The sequence below is a fragment of the Saccoglossus kowalevskii genome, chromosome 10 (assembly GCF_978046115.1).
Source record: "Saccoglossus kowalevskii chromosome 10, keSacKowa6.1, whole genome shotgun sequence".
NCBI classification, from domain to species: Eukaryota; Metazoa; Hemichordata; class Enteropneusta; family Harrimaniidae; genus Saccoglossus; species Saccoglossus kowalevskii.
In genome coordinates this window covers 16,079,970-16,099,396 of record NC_140650.1, presented here as the reverse complement: position 1 = coordinate 16,099,396, position 19,427 = coordinate 16,079,970, and the positions used below count along the sequence as shown (strand labels likewise).

At 33.1% G+C, this 19,427-nt stretch overlaps 2 protein-coding genes across 2 annotated transcripts; one reads left to right on the top strand and one right to left on the bottom strand.

The window, feature by feature from the left end:
- Window positions 1–7,283: 7,283 nt before the first annotated feature.
- LOC100377088 (retinol dehydrogenase 14-like) lies at window positions 7,284–11,605 on the bottom strand. Its single transcript, XM_006820630.3, has 6 exons — window positions 11,371–11,605; window positions 9,958–10,197; window positions 9,437–9,526; window positions 9,048–9,242; window positions 8,256–8,365; window positions 7,284–7,923 (listed from the first exon to the last, which is right to left on the bottom strand). The coding sequence occupies exons 1-6, from the start codon at window positions 11,504–11,506 to the stop codon at window positions 7,744–7,746; spliced, it is 951 nt and encodes a 316-aa protein (XP_006820693.2). The 5' UTR covers window positions 11,507–11,605; the 3' UTR covers window positions 7,284–7,743.
- Window positions 11,606–11,754: 149 nt separating this feature from the next.
- On the top strand, window positions 11,755–14,514 carry LOC100377240 (F-box and leucine-rich repeat protein 13-like). The gene is made up of 3 exons (XM_002738118.4): window positions 11,755–11,972; window positions 12,786–12,952; window positions 13,229–14,514. The coding sequence occupies exons 1-3, from the start codon at window positions 11,825–11,827 to the stop codon at window positions 14,441–14,443; spliced, it is 1,530 nt and encodes a 509-aa protein (XP_002738164.1). The 5' UTR covers window positions 11,755–11,824; the 3' UTR covers window positions 14,444–14,514.
- The last annotated feature ends 4,913 nt before the right edge of the window (window positions 14,515–19,427 follow it).

Sequence of the window (19,427 nt, the reverse complement as noted above, 5' to 3'; positions counted from 1 at the left end):
TTACATAAAGATCTGATTATGACCCATATGCAGCTGGTCTGCTGAGGTCTGGCGTATTCCATGTCGATACTATGTATACATACCGTACCATATACAACCCTTCCACTTTTGTCTGGTTACTTTTCGAAGAAAATATTCTACGCACAAATTTTGATGATGTTAAAAATATCCATCCTATATTTCATGAAATACCGTAGACTATTTTTCTGCTTTGATTTGGTCTAACCCAATTGTAGAATTAGGCGCTAGACATTGCAGGTGTATTGCAAGGTATTTGAAGTTTTTTGGTGTTGTAATTAAGGACGGCGTTTTAAAATGTTGATAAATGATTAGTTTACGCCCACTGTTTTTAGAGTTTCATAAATGCTGTAGACTAGATGCCGCCTAAAATGTACGAATAACAGACTAGTGAATGGCTCTGGACGCGGGCCTCACGTACGGGTCAGTCTGCGCATGCGCGTTATCGTGGTAATGTGCTGAAGTTATGGAGACAGCCAATCAGTGATGGCACAGAATTCCGTGTCGACTACGTAGTTGCATGGCGATTCACCATATCATTTTCAAATACTGTCAAATGTTGGTTAATTATTATAATTGTTTCACAAGCAAATATGTGAATATTTGCCAAAGTCGTCATTCAATAAGACTGAATTCCTGTGAAAGTATGTTCTGAAGTACGTGTTAACGACTCAAAACACTGACACTTGTTTAGTTTTTTAAATGGCCATTAAAACTACCCCACAGCTGCACAATATTGATCAGTATATGAATTATACAATTTACATAAATATTCTGTATATAATATTGTTTTGTATATTTTAAAGTATTATTATAACACTATGTGCCTGACAAATATACATATTACAAGTATTCATATGTGATGTACATATTCCTGAGAATGTATTTACAATTGATCGGCCAAGTTTACAGTGGTTATCATAAATGATTGTACGTCTGATCTTATTGTTTCCCATCGCTGCCACGATTGTGATGGACAAAGGTATATATGGCGAGACGGTTACACGCAATCTTATTCAGTAGAAGAGATAGTCAGAATGAGATTGTCATCGACTCCAGACAGCAGAATGAATAAGAGTTCGTAATTATGATATTGTGTCAGCTGTCACTGACAAACTGACAAACGAACCGTGGATGTATAACAGACATCGGTTAAGTGTTATTTTCTCCTGGTTGAAAGATTGTATCTGTTATGTGATGTTATATTACTTTGGTATTCTCCCATTGTCGACTGTTTAATAACATCTACCCACAACCAGGAACACTAGAGAAAATATGGATGTTATAATAATTTGGTAGCGTTTAAAGTCGCGTTTCCTCGAGCAATTCGAGCGAGATTTACCAAACATCCGTAGCTGCACGATACTGGGACCGTCCAGAATTGAATTTGCCGTATAAGCCGCATGTAATGCTCCACAGAGACACTCTTCAACGAACTAATACATAGTAGAATACACAGTTCAACTTTCCCTGCTATTTCATGTTACTGTTTCACTAGTGTATTCTCAATTGAACTATTATGTAATGTAAATTTACTATTTCACTACCTCTGTACACTGTTTATGCTCTTAAAATATATATGAAATGTAATTTTATTGAGTTATACATTTACAAAAGATGTACAAATTGTTTGGAGTAATTAGACCATAAAGGAAATATTGTTACACATGGGAGTATTTTTTTCTACAGCGCCAACAATTTGTGACCAAACACCGATCCAATCATCAGTTTGAATTCTGTAGAACAAAAATATTTGGGATGAGGGTAGTTGACTCCGCACGTAGCTTTGACAGGCGATATTTATCATTAAATTGCAGTCAGATATACATAACCCATCCAAATATTGCTTTCATTTACACTTATTACAAAACAATTTCACGAATTCTTGAATGCGACAATAGAAGGATTCATTCGTAATCTGACTACTGAATGAGTTGCAAATTGACAGAATGAAGGCTAAGCATTATTCGTGGTTTAAACGAGAAAATTAAATGTCTATCATTTGAGATTTGAAGATAACCACATACCACTTTTTTTTTGGTAGCTCCACTTCCAGATTTGTCGAGCGGGCCTAGTCATACTACTGATTGACATTCTTCGTCGTTGACGTTCGCGTCATATTTTTTTTTCATTTACGACTTCTTTCTTAAGTCTGATTCGTTTGAAACTCGGTACCTTGGTTGAACCTCTCTCAGATTTGGTCATTTCGTGCAGATAACTTCAATTAAATGTTGATGTTTTTTTTTTTTCATTTTTGGTAGAGAGTGATATTTTCAATTTCTCTTTGAAAACAGCAATTCCTATTGCTTAAATATTGATATGCAGGTACCTCAGGTGTACTGCTCAGTTTTGTCCATTTCCTGATAATATCTGTCATGCTCTAATTTTGATGAATAATTTTGTCATTTTGTTATAAAAAGTGATATTTCCGACTTCTTTTGAAAACTGCAAATCAAATTGCTTCTATATTGGACCTCTCATTATTTCAGTTCATGAAAAATCTCTAATTTTGATGAATATTTTCGTCTTTTCTCGTAAAAATGGACACTTCTTCTTTAAAATGGCTTCCAATTGCTTTGATATTTTATATGTAGCGACTTTGGGTGGATCTCAGTCTGATTTGATCATTTTATGACAATGAATACGTTTGTTTATTTCTGGTAAAACGTTATATATCGACTTGTTCTTAAAAATGACTATCCCAATGCTTTAATATTTTATATCTTGACACTTTAGGTGGAATCAATTAGACCGATACCCTCTATCCTCCGTAATCAAAATTTCTGCCAATTTTGGTAAAATATGCTATTTTTGACTTTTTTATTAAAAACGGCTTGCCTGATTGCCTTGATATTTTATATATAGGTGCTTTGGGTTGAAATGTCAGTTTTGGTGCTTCTCGTGATGTTAATTTTAATAAATATTTTGTTCTCATTTTTGGTATTTTCTGACAACTTTTCGAAAACCATAGACCCAATTGTTCTGATATTTTATTTGTATGATCAATAGATGAATCACTGTCAAATTGATTTTATTCCTTATTTAATCAGATTAATTTAAGACTGATTGATTTGATATTTCTATCACGTTATGCACCCGAAGCAGCGAAACTATATCAGCAGACAGTCTGCTTATAAGAAAATAGGCAAAATAACAAAAAAATTATGTCAATATACCAATTTCCTCCAATGCAAGATCTCGCGTTGTGCGCTACAAACAGGGTAAACAAAGGTCGTTGAGTCGAAGTGACGCCAAAACATCGCGTGGTATTCGACAAAAATGAAAATATTTTGGGGGAAGATGGTCAAATTTGATGGAGTACGAGTATCTCTTTGCATTCCGACATTGAGCTATACAAACGGAAATTCGAGTTCAAAATCAAATCGTTTTATTTTTGCATGTGGCAAACGTTAGATAATATAATTTCACCTGTTACATATTAAAGGGCGGCGGTTGACGTGCCACGTCCTGTCCTCATAGCTACGTATACAACGCGTACAAAATACATTGTTTATTTACATGAAATTCGAACACGCGTTGCGCGACGACCACCGCGCTTTAATATACAGTGACCAGAGGCAACGTTTCCCACAAAATACGTTTTATTGATTTTCCAGGAAGAAGAAGCAGTGCCCACACAGTATCTCGTGGTAGTATACACTGGCCAATGTGAAATAATTCAATTTATTGTATTGGAATCAGACACAGTAGTTGTATATCAGAAACTGGGACAACCGTCCCCATTCAAGTCTTTCGTTTATATGTATGCTCAAGGGCATCATATCTATTCAGCTAGTTGCCAATTACGAGGAATGTCAAACATATTGGTAAAGTTCAGACTACTAACAATCACCTATACACACAAGTGAAGTCCCAATGAGAGCATTTTTTTTCAAAACGTACGATACTGGACATAATTTGGGTCGCACCTCCTTGTATTCGGTTACTTGTCAGATACACACCAACAGACGTAATCAAAAGGCTACAGACCAAAGAGTAGATGAGAAGTGGTGTTGGCATTTGTCGGTTACAATAGTTTGTCAATTCTATGCAACACATCTACGTTCACAAGAGATCTGTTCTGTATTGTTTAGACAGGGGAGATTAACCATGATGTTCAATCTTGACCTAAAGTTCTATTGTCAATGCCAGTAATTACTCTTTATTATAATACACCTAAAGAGTGTTCATTGTAGTTCATGGTAATCAGATAGTATACAAACATTACAGTATTTCCATGGGTAACCTTTGTATGATAAATAATGTAGTGTATAATAACAGATATAATGCAGATACAACAGAATTATATAGTAACAGGTCTATTTTTAGACACAACATATACAATTTAGTGAATTATATAGTAACAGGTCTATTTTTAGACACAACATATACAATTTAGTGAATTATATAGTAACAGGTATATTTTTAGACAAAAGATACAATTAAGTGAATTATATAGTAACAGGTCTATTTTTAGACACAACATATACAATTTAGTGAATTATATAGTAACAGGTATATTTTTAGACAAAAGATACAATTAAGTGAATTATATAGTAACAGGTCTATTTTTAGACACAACATATACAATTAAGTGAATTATATAGTAACAGGTCTATTTTTAGACAACAGATACAATTTAGTGAATTATATAGTAACAGGTCTATTTTTAGACAACAGATACAATTAAGTGAATTATATAGTAACAGGTCTATTATTAAACAACGAATACAATTAAGTGAATTATATAGTAACAGGTCTATTTTTAGACAACATATACAATTTAGTGAATTATATAGTAACAGGTCTATTTTTAGACACAACATGTACAATTTAGTGAATTATATAGTAACAGGTCTATTTTTAGACAACATATACAATTAAGTGAATTATATAGTAACAGGTCTATTTTTAGACAACATATACAATTAAGTGAATTATATAGTAACAGGTCTATTTTTAGACAACAGATACAATTAAGTGAATTATATAGTAACAGGTCTATTTTTAGACAACAGATACAATTAAGTGAATTATATAGTAACAGGTCTATTATTAAACAACGAATACAATTAAGTGAATTATATAGTAACAGGTCTATTTTTAGACAACATATACAATTTAGTGAATTATATAGTAACAGGTCTATTTTTAGACACAACATGTACAATTTAGTGAATTATATAGTAACAGGTCTATTTTTAGACAAAAGATACAATTAAGTGAATTATATAGTAACAGGTCTATTTTTAGACAACAGATACAATTAAGTGAATTATATAGTAACAGGTCTATTTTTAGACAACGGATACAATTAAGTGAATTATATAGTAACAGGTCTATTTTTAGACAACAGATACAATTAAGTGAATTATATAGTAACAGGTCTATTTTTAGACAACGAATACAATTAAGTGAATTATATAGTAACAGGTCTATTTTTAGACAACGGATACAATTTAGTGAATTATATAGTAACAGGTCTATTTTTAGACAACAGATACAATTAAGTGAATTATATAGTAACAGGTCTATTTTTAGACAACATATACAATTAAGTGAATTATATAGTAACAGGTCTATTTTTAGACAACAGATACAATTTAGTGAATTATATAGTAACAGGTCTATTTTTAGACAACAGATACAATTAAGTGAATTATATAGTAACAGGTCTATTTTTAGACAACATATACAATTTAGTGAATTATATAGTAACAGGTCTATTTTTAGACAACAGATACAATTTAGTGAATTATATAGTAACAGGTCTATTTTTAGACAACAGATACAATTAAGTGAATTATATAGTAACAGGTCTATTTTTAGACAACAGATACAATTAAGTGAATTATATAGTAACAGGTCTATTTTTAGACAACAGATACAATTTAGTGAATTATATAGTAACAGGTCTATTTTTAGACAACGGATACAATTTAGTGAATTATATAGTAACAGGTCTATTTTTAGACAACAGATACAATTTAGTGAATTATATAGTAACAGGTCTATTTTTAGACAACAGATACAATTAAGTGAATTATATAGTAACAGGTCTATTTTTAGACAACAGATACAATTAAGTGAATTATATAGTAACAGGTCTATTTTTAAACAACATATACAATTAAGTGAATTATATAGTAACAGGTCTATTTTTAGACAACAGATACAATTAAGTGAATTATATAGTAACAGGTCTATTTTTAAACAACATATACAATTAAGTGAATTATATAGTAACAGGTCTATTTTTAGACAACAGATACAATTAAGTGAATTATATAGTAACAGGTCTATTTTTAGACAACAGATACAATTAAGTGAATTATATAGTAACAGGTCTATTTTTAAACAACATATACAATTAAGTGAATTATATAGTAACAGGTCTATTTTTAGACAACAGATACAATTAAGTGAATTATATAGTAACAGGTCTATTTTTAGACAACAGATACAATTAAGTGAATTATATAGTAACAGGTCTATTTTTAGACAACAGATACAAATAAGTGAATTATATAGTAACAGGTCTATTTTTAGACAACAGATACAATTAAGTGAATTATATAGTAACAGGTCTATTTTTAGACAACAGATACAATTAAGTGAATTATATAGTAACAGGTCTATTTTTAGACAACAGATACAATTAAGTAAAGTTACAGGTACGGTAACTTATTTCAACTGTGGTATATCGTTAAATATCTTAATCATCTTTAAAATGGAAGATATATGAAAGAAGATATTATCTTCGAATAACAGAACAAATTACATACCAACGTGTGTATATATTTATATTCAGGGGACATTGATCCATCAATTCAAAGAAACACTTACTGCTATTCTCTCTGGCATTTCAAATCCAAATATTAAAAAAAAAATACATTTAATTAATATCACCTTATCAAGGATTATTAGCAACAGCTACAAAAAATATTTACATTGAATAATAATTCAATATTTTACAATTTATTGCCAAATACTACATCTATATAGACACTATGCACTGACATTCACCTGACTCAACTTCATTTTATCCCATGCACTAACCTCCCAGTGCACGGTTCAAGAAAAAATACAGGTTAAAATATGAAGGAAGAATTTTAGTTTGATAAAGCATGATATAGTTGTGATTGCTAGGTTATAGTATAAATGTGATGAATTTTAGAGATTTAGAAATAGGAAGTAAAAAATATAACAAATATGTATATAATTTAAATCATATTTCTATCCAAAAATTTGTGTACTTTTTCTCATTTTCTGAATAAACATGATCTTGTTTGCATTAAGTCATCTGTATCAAACAATTACAATTCTTGTCTAATTTATCAAACAATCAGTGGGTGCCTTACTAAAATAAACGAGAGGGTAGATTTCATATTCAGGTTTTGAGAAGATTTGAATATATTTTCCATGCATCACATATGCAATCAGTGTGACATCGGTATACAATTAATATTAAAAAACAAATATTTCTTTTAACAAAATTGACATTCAAATGATTTACATCTAGAAACATGTAGATGAATATTATCAATTTTATATTAAAGTGAATTTAAAAAAACATATACACATGAGTTCTTATCAAAAAATATACAAATTGCAATCATAATATATATTATGATATATAATATCATAATAGCCTTTGCCATCATGTCTCTTGTACATATTTGTCACTCATGCATGATGGATGGTGGCAGCATCACATAAAATGCATCATGACTGCAATCCCACAATTTTCTCTGTAGCATCAACCAGTTTCCTAGCAACCACATCATCCTGTGCTTTTTTAGCTGGGTTATCCAGTTTACACTCGCTGAAATACCGTCCACTGATACCCTGAACATTTTCACTGATGGAGAGATAAATTGGAGTTTGTGCACCCTCTCTTGGTGACTGAAAAGAAAAACAAATATGAATTCAAAATTAAAGTATTAAGGTGTTTTTCTATATTCAAAATATGTTGTCAAATATTGATACATATTTATTATGATTCCATTGACAGATGACTGAACAAACAGGACATAAAGTTTATTATTTTATTTAAAGAACAAATCATTGATACAACACATTTATTAAAATGATCCAATCTAAAAAAAATGATGTGCATCAAGATCCTATTATATTCAATGAATGTACCAAGTTTGAATGAAATTTATTGTGCATGTTTTTTCATGATATCTATTCTCAGCAACCCACAAAATATTATTATCCATGAACTCACTTACCCGAAAAAATATTGCCGAAATAGGCTTGATAAATAACCGTACATAAAACGGCATTCTATCAAAAAGACCAGTGTTCACAGAACCGGGATGACAGCAATTAACAGTCACACCTGAAAGAAAGCATAAATTATGCCATTGTTTATTGTTACTAAGGTATCTGAAGTGAGTTACTTTATGAGTACACCAGTGAACTGTTGTTGGTAAGTCAGATCATATTACCGGTATTAACATTTGATATTTGATGCATGTTGATAGCCCCTAAGCCATTCATGAAATACCTGTTGATAGTCCCTAAGCCATTCATGAAATACCTGTTGATAATCCCTAAGCCATTCATGAAATACCTGTTGATAATCCCTAAGCCATTCATGAAATACCTTATGATAGTCCCTAAGCCATTTATGAAATACCTGTTGATAATCCCTAAGCCATACATAAAAGGTCACTATGCACCCAAGTTTTCATAAAAGTACATAAGACTGACAACTACAGAAGGAACAGCATAATCTATATAACACCAGACCTTTTTCTGGTCAGCCATGTACTTTTACATTGACTTGACCACACAAGGGTTAATATCGGTAGATATACTTTCATTTAATAAAGTGAATTAAATGTGAATACCATCAGCCTTTATAAATGACTTTCTCTGAGGTGGAAATAAATTTCCAAATTATTAAAACTGATTTTAGTATTGCACATTTTCACACAAGTTGTGAATAATGTTACAGCATTTAAATAATAATCACGGCGATTCTTTCAAATTGAAGTCAATTTAAAGCATACACATACCTATTCCAGCTAATCTCTTTGCTAGTTGACGAGTTCCCAAAATAACAGCAAGTTTACTATCTGCGTAGGATCTCATGAGATATTTCAGCGAAGTCAAACGCACGCCGCGTAGATCGGCAAAATCAATGAAACCTTGTCCATATGCGATAGAAGTGACATTCACTACACGGCTTGGTGAAGACTTTGACAGGAGATCTATCAGCAGAAACAAGAAAAGCTGATATTAAAAACAAAACACCCGAGGACGCAGTGATAATTCAGATATCACACCAAAATTTTTTATAGGCCTGTGATGATAATTCAAAACTTATTTCTGAGAACAAGAGATAAATTAATTACGTCTAAATGTGGACAGTATGACTACAGTATGAAATATACAACCTACTTACCTAGCAAGAGATTTGTCAAGAGAAAAGGCCCATAGTAATTGATTGCATAGGTTTCATCTAGTCCGTCTTCAGTTATTTTCTTAGGACCAGCTGCAAACATACAAGTGCATATTGCAATAAAATGTATGAGCATTATTATCTGATAGTGGTTATATGCATGAATTGGGGGGGGGGGTCATTTAGTAGATGGGTGAGGGTGTTATTTATGGAGACAGCATGTAGTTTAATCTTTAGGGGTGGTTGTTGTGGGTTGATAGGAGACACCATGAGTGGATTTTGTGATGTTGATCATAGCGTGTATGTTATGGTGTTTATCATAGAATTTGGTGAGTTATATGAGATGTATAGGATAGAGAGGTTATTGTATGCAGCTAACTGAGAACTGATAAGGGCACAGATGCAGATATACAACATGTAGTATTATAAATATGGGGGCATGGAATGAAAGTCAACCATTATATGGAGAATAAACAGTGCAATCTATCCTGCATGAACTCAGTGACACACTGTGTTATCCTTACCCGTAACTCCAGCATTGTTTATTAAAATGTCCAATCTTTGCTCTTCATTTCTAATCTCTTTTGCTAAGCGACGGATTGATTTAAATGATGATAAATCCAGCTCTTTGGAAATAATATTGGTGTTTCCAGATTCACTTTTGATAGATTCTACCACTTTTTGACCAAGTACAACATTGCGACATGGTAAGATGACCCGGGCATTACGTTTGGCTAAATCTAGAGCTATTTCATAACCAATACCTGTAAGAATACATAACTTTAAATGAATAAACTGTGTTGTGAAGCATAACAACTTTACAACTTTTTAATATTGTTAAACTTGAAACAGAAGTATTACTAAGAAAATGACAATATTGTTTTTTGCTTTTTTTTAAAAAGTTAAAAAACATTTAATCTGGAAGATCCATGTGATACATTCAATATCTAAGAAGAAATTTACATTAGTTCCGATATCCCTCAGATTATTCATTACCCATAAGTACATATATTTGTCTTTCTGACAAAAAGACTCAATTTATTCAATTTATATAATTTGTCATTCGATCAGAGCAGTAAATGCACCATGCTTGGGTCAAGAAATTTAATATTTTGGTCAGGGGAAAAGTATTATGATAAGTCAATGATGATTAGAAGGTATTTACAAAGAAATCACGATTGATTGAGTGGTTTTTAATCATTATTTCAAATTTATATAAGTTTTTTTTTTATGCAAAAGCTATTCATGCCATCTTACCTCTATTGTAATAATGTAATTATGTTAGTAATACAGATGAGGTTTATGTTAGGAATATAACAATGCATAATACATATGAATTATTAACTGCAATTATGCACAAATTTAATTAGTAGCTTTATGTGTAATGTAAATGACTTGAAGGTATTAAAGTATGTTTTAAAATTGATTGTATGTATGTTGAGAAAAGACAAAAACAAATATTATCAGTTGAAAGACGTTTCTTTTTTGTTGCATCACTGTGTGATATTTATATGAATATAAAAAAATAATAAAATAAATGATATTTCACTAAATTTAAAAAATGTTACATACACATTGCCAGTCACAGATGAAAATACAATGGTTGCCATGAAAACGAGTTTTCCTCTTCCTGATAGTGTTATTTCAAATATATATACACATTTTTTAGTCTGGGGGTTAATTTTCTTGCCATCCTTCCATCTTTGAAATGTCACATCACAAGACTATTTTAATTTTAATTTTTTTAATTTTAATGTTATTCCAGATTATTCCCACAATGTGCGCCAGTGTAAACTTCCAGCATAATTCAATTGCCTTCGATAATTTTTGCCCAATGATTAATTATGATTAAGACTATTTGATGACTGATTATAATATGCATAATGTTAATGTACAGTATGTTATGTACAAAACTTCAGAAAAAAAACATTCAGTACCTCGACTTGCACCGGTGATCAGAACTGTCTTGCCGACCAGGTCGATTCCACTGGAAAAGACACCTTTCAGCCGAGCCATGTGTAATTTATACACCACGTAGATTGCTACAACACACGACAGTACGTATACAAACATCTTCCGCTATCCGACTCGCAAAATTCTCAGTAAAAATGTCGTTAAAATGCATTTACGTGTGACCTAATCCACAATCTAATTTGAGCAGACGAACACTGACCTGAGAAAGGTGAGGTCAGTCAGCGGATCAGGTGATATATCACGTTATTTATTCAACTTTGAACCTTTGCTTGGATTGAGATTGCAAATAGTTGTGCAACATACTAGTAGTTGGAAGCAGTTAATTGTTTACACTGAATACTAGTATATTCCGCACATAGTACTAGTATATTCCGTCATAGTCGCCACGATATATTGAATAACGATCGGGATAGCAACATGCCGCGAAGAAACGGTCTGTTCCGGTTAAACGAAATATGCGTGCAGTACATTGCCAACCACATAGAGTTCTGGTGCGAGGACTACACTAAAAACTACATGGGGAAACACAGCTTTCTCCACATCATTGGACCTTTCGAAGATTTGAGTGAGTATGTGATTGTAGTTTTGGAGCGTGGGTATTCGTGAACGCCCATATTCAACTTCGCCAGAAGTGACACGCCCACGTTGTAAAGTTGACATGCCCATAACGCGTGTACCGGACGTTGATGAACAATTTTCGACTGTACTGCACACTCGTTGGCTGTCGCAAGTGTTCCATTTTGCCTTTTCACTGTCCATGTCTGCCACATGAAAAACACAGCGAATTTTCAAGGCTATATACTTATGACTTGTCTGGCAATTGCTGTATATATCATACTTTTCCTTGACCTCATACAAAGGTGACATTTTACATTGTTGGTACAGTCTGTATCATACATAAATAAGTTATTATGGGAGGGGGTCAATAAATAATTCCCTCCTAATCTCGAAATCACACGTCGTTAGACTGATGCTCTACAAAAGAAATTCATTTCGAATATATTTTGAATTTGTTAAATAAAATTTATATTTTACCCCCCCTATTTTATTGATATGCAAATTGATATGCTGAAATAAAAGTAAAAAAAAGTTTTCAGACACACTATAGGTTTATGTAAAATATTAAGGGCAGAGGTCATCACGCAGCACAAATTAAAATTACAAATTAATTATTCACTGGTTTTTAATTGCACTATTTTTTCTGATAGCGGAATTTGCTAAATTGTAATCCACATGAACATGTAAAATTTAAAATAAAATTTATTGATTAGCTGAATTTGAAAAAGAACATATTTATGCAAAAACTATGAACAGACAATCATTAGATTTGTAGTTTATTCAATCAATTATTTAATTTTTCATAATTATTTTTTGACAGCTTCTGAACAGGTGCAGAAAGTGTTATCAACATTACAGCGAAAGCGCCAGCTTGCACGTCATCATTTGCAGCTACTCTTACATAACCGAGTTCAACATCTTGATCTGAGCGGTTGCAGTAAAATTATCAATGATCAGATGATTTATGTGGTGGCAGCAAGGTGCAAGGTAAAAATTAGTTTAAAACTTTTTTTTAAGTCAGAACTGGTTTTATATTAGTTTACATTCAACAAAACATATTTTAGGAATTCAAGGGGTTAACAAATTTTTTTTTGCATTTTCCAAGGAATATCTCATGACAAATTTATATGATGATCGTTTTTGTTTGAATGAAACACATTTTTGCAACTTGTAACATAATTCAAGATTTTTTCGTCATATACATGCTGGGTCTTTCACTAATATATAAATTTTTATTGTTTTTATTTTTTTCTATTTTTACAGAGATTGAAGAATTTGAATTTATCCAACTGTAGTCGTGTCAGTTCCAAGGCTTTTCTGACACTAGCAGACAAGTTATCTGACGCTATCTGTCTGAACTTGAAACAAACGCGCTGCATTGGTGACGCCCTAAGACTGATTATCACAAACTGCACAAAGCTCAGGGAGCTTAATCTGCAGGGAGTCCAGGTGAACGATAGTGACATCTTTTTGATGTGTCAAGCAGCACAGAAAGGGGAGGGATGTTGTAGGTTAGTCTCACTGGATGTCCTAGACACGTGGGTAACTGAGAAAGCCGTCACTGCAGTCATCAATCACTTACCAGAAATCAGACATTTGAACTGTAATAACGTATTTGTTATTTTCCCTGAGGGAATGGAAAGACATGGGCAAGAAATAGATGGATGTGATGTTGGAATTGCTCCCAATAAAATGTGTAAACTAAAGTCTTTAACAGCTGAAAATCCTAATGCTTTGATTACAGACAACAATTTGTTTGTAACTTGTCTTCATTGCCCCGAAGTCACAAAAGTCGTGCTTGCTGGCCCACACGGTTTCACAGATGCTGGCTTGCGCCATATTGTGTCATTAAATAAGCTCAAGGAGCTCACTATAAGTAGCCATCATAATAATATTTCATTTTCTGGTGGTGTGCTTCCAATTCTTCAAGCTGTCGGGAAGAAGATAACACATCTACATTTGCAGGATCTAGAAGATATTGATGTTTATGCTATCGGATTTCTGTGTCCTGAACTGCAAAGCCTAAATATTGATGTAAGAAGTCTTGACATTTGTAACTTTATATCTGAATCCTCGTTCAATACACAAGCAGTCGGCCAGCGGCGAAACCCATTCGACAAACTGCGAAAGTTAGTGATGTATGCACAGGAAGAAAACATGACCGATGACACCATGTTGGTTCTCCTAAAACACAGCCATGAACTCGAAACTGTTGACATCATTCACATGGGAAGTTTCAAAGATGCAGTTCTTTTAGAAGCCTTAGAAAACAACAGGCTGTTAAAGCTTTGCAAATTGAGTGTGTTTGGCTGTGGTAGTCTCTCGCATGCACCGATTACTCAATTACTCCTGGATGATCAAAATGAAATTGGCGATATTCGATTATTAGAATGCCGTGAAATTAGTCTCCAGGATAGTCGAGACTTCCTAAAAATTATCAGGAAGGGGCGGTATAATGTCACATTGGAGTGGACCTAAAACTGAAGTTGTAATTTTAATTTTAACACTTCCACCATTATTGAAATCTACAAGATAAACTTTGAAATGAATATTTGTCGCGTACGACTTGTTTACCACTTCCGTGTGACTGAGAATGTTCTAGAACCATACTGTGTCTGGGTGGAATTTTTAGAAATTGGTTGAATAGGTAATAGAAGACTGTAGGAGGCAATAGAAGGTAATGGAACATTCTAGAAATTTGTAGTAAGTTCCAGACTCATTATGTATGCTGATGTAATGGTCTATTTATAGACAGTGTAGGTATATATAGGGGAGTTGTTCAGAACTGAGATCAGATCGGAGATCTCGTTGAATTGTATTGGAGTTTAAGTATCTAGTTATTGGAGTAGTGGAGTTTTACCGCGTTATTGTACTTGGTGTTGGTTTGGTATTTGAACCATCACACCTGTACAGTGTACTATACCAATTACGGTAATATTACGTTGCGCGTGACAATATTCTTAATTGAATAATGTACATTTTAACTCCCAATTTTACCAACAAATTGCTGTGTGCAACTTCTTTGTTAATTTGGAACTAAGTGGATATAATTTTGCATTACCTGCAGACAGAAATTTAATTTAATTGCCAAGACATTTTGCCCTGGCTCTACCACAAATTTTAAAATTTCTGAAAAGTCAAATCTTGAAGAAAAAGGACCAGAAATAATAAAAATTGACACAAGTAGAACTAAGGACCCAGAGATATGTTGTACTACATATTGCGTTTTCTATCACTAAAACTAAAATTGTCTAAATTGTCCAAGTCTTTTATTATTTGCACAATCAGAATAGCATTTTCAGATTTCATCTTCTGGGTAAACTCAATAAATCTTGAGTGTACATAACCTCTAAAAACTATGTCTTGCTTTTTTATGGAATGCACTGCACACATGGTTAGAATATTATATAAATTATATTGCGAGTAGATATGTACAGATTTGTGAATCAGCTAGAATCCTCTCTAACTAAGATATTTGTGTGAGACCTAAAGCGATATAGACAACACATGTAAAACTCACTGTTTGCCCAAAATTCGACACTCTGATTAAAATAAATTCTAGTTTGTTTGTTTGTTGTTTCCCCATTTTTCAAATATTTATTCAAATATGTGTTCTCATATATTTTATTCTAATTTATTATTTATATGCTGGTCTTGGTCGCAAATAAAATAATTTCTATTTAATAAATTAGCTAGGAATAAAATAAATCATGAAATTAAAAATGTAAACACTGTACAATACATCACATCAGAATGACTCTATTCCATTTTTTAACAAATTTAATTTAGTACATCTTTTTTTTTTTACTAACGAGATGAGAGCCACCCTCACGCGGCGTTTGGAGGAGTGAACATTTCATGTTATGTTGTATAGCGCCCTCATACGAATGTTTGTTATATTCAATAAGCCATCAAAGATTCGTAGACTGAGGTAGACTCGCCTCCACCTGTGGCCCCCGGCGAACCTGCTCTTTGTTCATTGTATCAAACATATAAACCACTGAGGGCAGTATATACATGTAGTATCGTCAAAGCGGTTTACGTAGTTCAAATGATAATGTGGGTGGCTACCATTCATGTCGAATGCCCATGCAAGAACAATTTTAACACTAAGTTGTAAGTGCGCCCTGTCACGTGGTGTACTTATATTTCGCCTTGTTTGATTTATGCCTCCGACAGTAGAAATCGTAGGGAAGAAATCAGACAAGGAAGCTTGGGTACGTTTGATTTAATAATGTTTATTGTCATTTAGGCCACAGGCCCATATGACTATACATAACAGAAAAACAAAACAATACACAAGCACTGGAGAATGTACAGAAATTGTAAAATACATATATATATAACAAAAATTTTTTTTTCTGAATTGGGAAGATGCCAAAAATACTCAGGAATTAACTGTTTCCTCATAGAGTGAAATAATGGGCAAACAAGAACAAGATGGTACTCGTCCTCTACATTAGATAAACAAAACTATTTCATCAATTTCCAACCCTGTATAGCGCCCCTCTTCAATGCGCAATCTATGACTAGAACAGCGAGTACGTGCGAGAGCATGTCTGTGTTTAGCCTCCGTGACTACAAAAAGATATCTTTCTGGTTCAAGCATGGTTTTAAAATTACAATATGACCTTAGTTTGGCAGTGCAACACATTTCACTGTACCAATCTGTCGCATACGACTTATTTACCACTTCCGTGTCACTGAGAATATTCTAGAACCGTACTGTGTCTGGGTGGAATATTCTAGATTTTTTTTAGAAACTGGTTGAGTAGGTAATAGAACACTGTAGGAGGCAATAGAAGGTAATGGAACATTCTAGAAATGTGTAGTAAGTTCCAGACTCATTATGTATGCTGATGTAATGGTCTATTTATAGACAGTGGGGGTATATATAGGGGAGTTGTTCAGCACTGAGTTCAGATCGGAGATCTCGTTGAATTGTATTGGAGTTTAAGTATCTAGTTATTGGAGTAGTGGAGTTTTACCGCGTTATTGTACTTGATGTTTGCAGAGTATAATAATACCAGTACCAGTTGAAACCTCATCTGTTGGCTCCGTGTTCGTATTTTATCATCGCCGCCAGGGAAGTCTTTCTGTTACTGTTGCAATTTTGGTATTTGAACCATCACACCTGTACTATACCAATTACGGTGATATTACGTTGCGTGTGACACAGTCCTGTCTATGAATATCAATTATCCGCTGCTTGAACTGTACCAAGAACAGGTTTACATCCCCCACGCCCTGGGATATCCAAACCATACCAAAGCCGTACATATGAAGTATATTTTTAATTTCAGTGGCCCATGATGTCCTTTCATTTTCATCTATTTTATACATAAGTCTGTATGCATGCTTTACAACCCTCCCTTCAGGGAGTTCTGTGACTCGTAACCAGTATTTTATACATTTTAACAAGGAGTTTACAAAAATTGGTAACCGCCCACATTCCCCAAGTACGGCTTCAGTACATGTTTTATCACCAACCCCAAGGAAATGTTTACAAAATTTCAACTGCACTTTTTCAGCCTGAATATATTGCTTAAACCCCCAAATTTCTGCCCCGTACAAAAGAATTGGTAAAATTATAGCATCGAATAGTCTGAAATAAACATCATAATTAAGTATACCAACTTTATACTCAAACCTAAATAAAGAAAACATTGTTTTGCGTGCTTGTGCGGCCAAATTTGCAACAGCTTTAGACCAGCTGTTTCTACATGACAGCAATAACCCAAGATATTTGTAGGAATTTACAGTTTCAATTGGTTCATCATTCATAAACCATCTTTCTTTAGTTGAATTATGGCCACCTTTCCGAAACACTACAATTTTAGTTTTCTTTTTTATTTACAGTTAGTTTTCATTTAATACAAAAGCGTTTTAAAATATTAATCAGCCGCTGTAATCCCACAATTGAATCGGCAAATATGACTACATCATCGGCATACAATAAAGCAAATAAATCAAACATTTCTTGCGTTAGCTGAACCCCCCTGTATCCCACATTCCCAATCATATCATATTATATAATTCATCTATAAACAAAGAAAAAAGAACAGGACTCGATACACTGCCCTGTCTAACACCAATGGTACAAGGAAAGTAATCAGAAATCCCACCATCAAGTCTGATGCACGATTTGACATTTAACTATACAAACGTGGAGTTAGTTTCGTTCTCGATGTCATATCGAAATTTGTGCCTCCGAACTCCATGAAGTCGTACTATAATTATATGTACTGTAACGATTAACGATAATAATATAAAATTAATTAATGTATTTGTGAGTGCTATACGTGGAAGCCGCAGCCAAAAAATTTACTATGATTACATTTACAAATCATGTAGGTATTATACTTGTTCGTTTCAATTGCTGAGAAAAAAACTTGTCGATGTTATCACACAAAATATTTATGTCACGTAATGACACCTGGGCGTTTTATGCCATCGAAACATGTTCAACCAATATATCATTGTGAAAGTTATTGACGATAAGGAGTCATATGTTGTGTCGTTGGTGACGTCGTCGGACACGTGATGCAACAATATGCGTCCGTCGTGTTCTGAATCTGATAGTAGTTGTTTAATGTGTGACAGATTGGTGGAGAATATGCCTGTATAAGACAGTCAAGAAAAAATGTGAATTATGTTTGTAAAGAATAATCACAGCAAGGGGAATAGCTGGTACACGTTACATGAAATAAAAACGGCATTTTACGTTTTTACAGGAAATAAAATAAAAGTTCCATTTACATTAAAAAATAGGTTTTTACACGTTACAAATAAAGCAAATTCTTAATTGCATTTTACATTTTTATAATATGTTTGATAATTTGTGTTTAAGAATCAAAATTGGAAATTGCGTACGAATTACGACATTTAATTTGGAAAATGCTTTATACGCTTAAAAAAATAATATATTTGTACAAATTACGGACGAATAAAATAGCTGATTACTTTTTACACCTTGCCCATGTCTACGAATTTACGTTTTTATTTATTTAAAATACATTATTACGAAAATAAAAACAATTGATTACAGCTTACGACTCGGACCCTCCAGCATGGGAACATTATATGATCGACTTTACTTTCACAATAGGAACTATGACGTAAATAAGTACGTCACTGCTAGCATCATGGCGTGCACTATGTGCGTTCCACACGCGGCAGATTAAAAATCCACACGCTACACGAATTGTTTTCTTTAGCTTCCAGGCACGTTTAGTAGTCTCTAATGGCAAACACGTGGGTTTTATATTCAAAATTAGCTTTACAGTTGTTCCAATTTGCAATTTCCGGTCTATGCATGTAATAAATATGAAAAGACCGCGATATTTCCTCTTAGATTGTCGTCAGAAGCATTTGATTTACTGCCCGATTAGGAGTCCGAGCCGTAGGCGAAAACGTCTTAGATAAGAGTTATATAATGCGCTGGGTTTTATTAGTATGATAT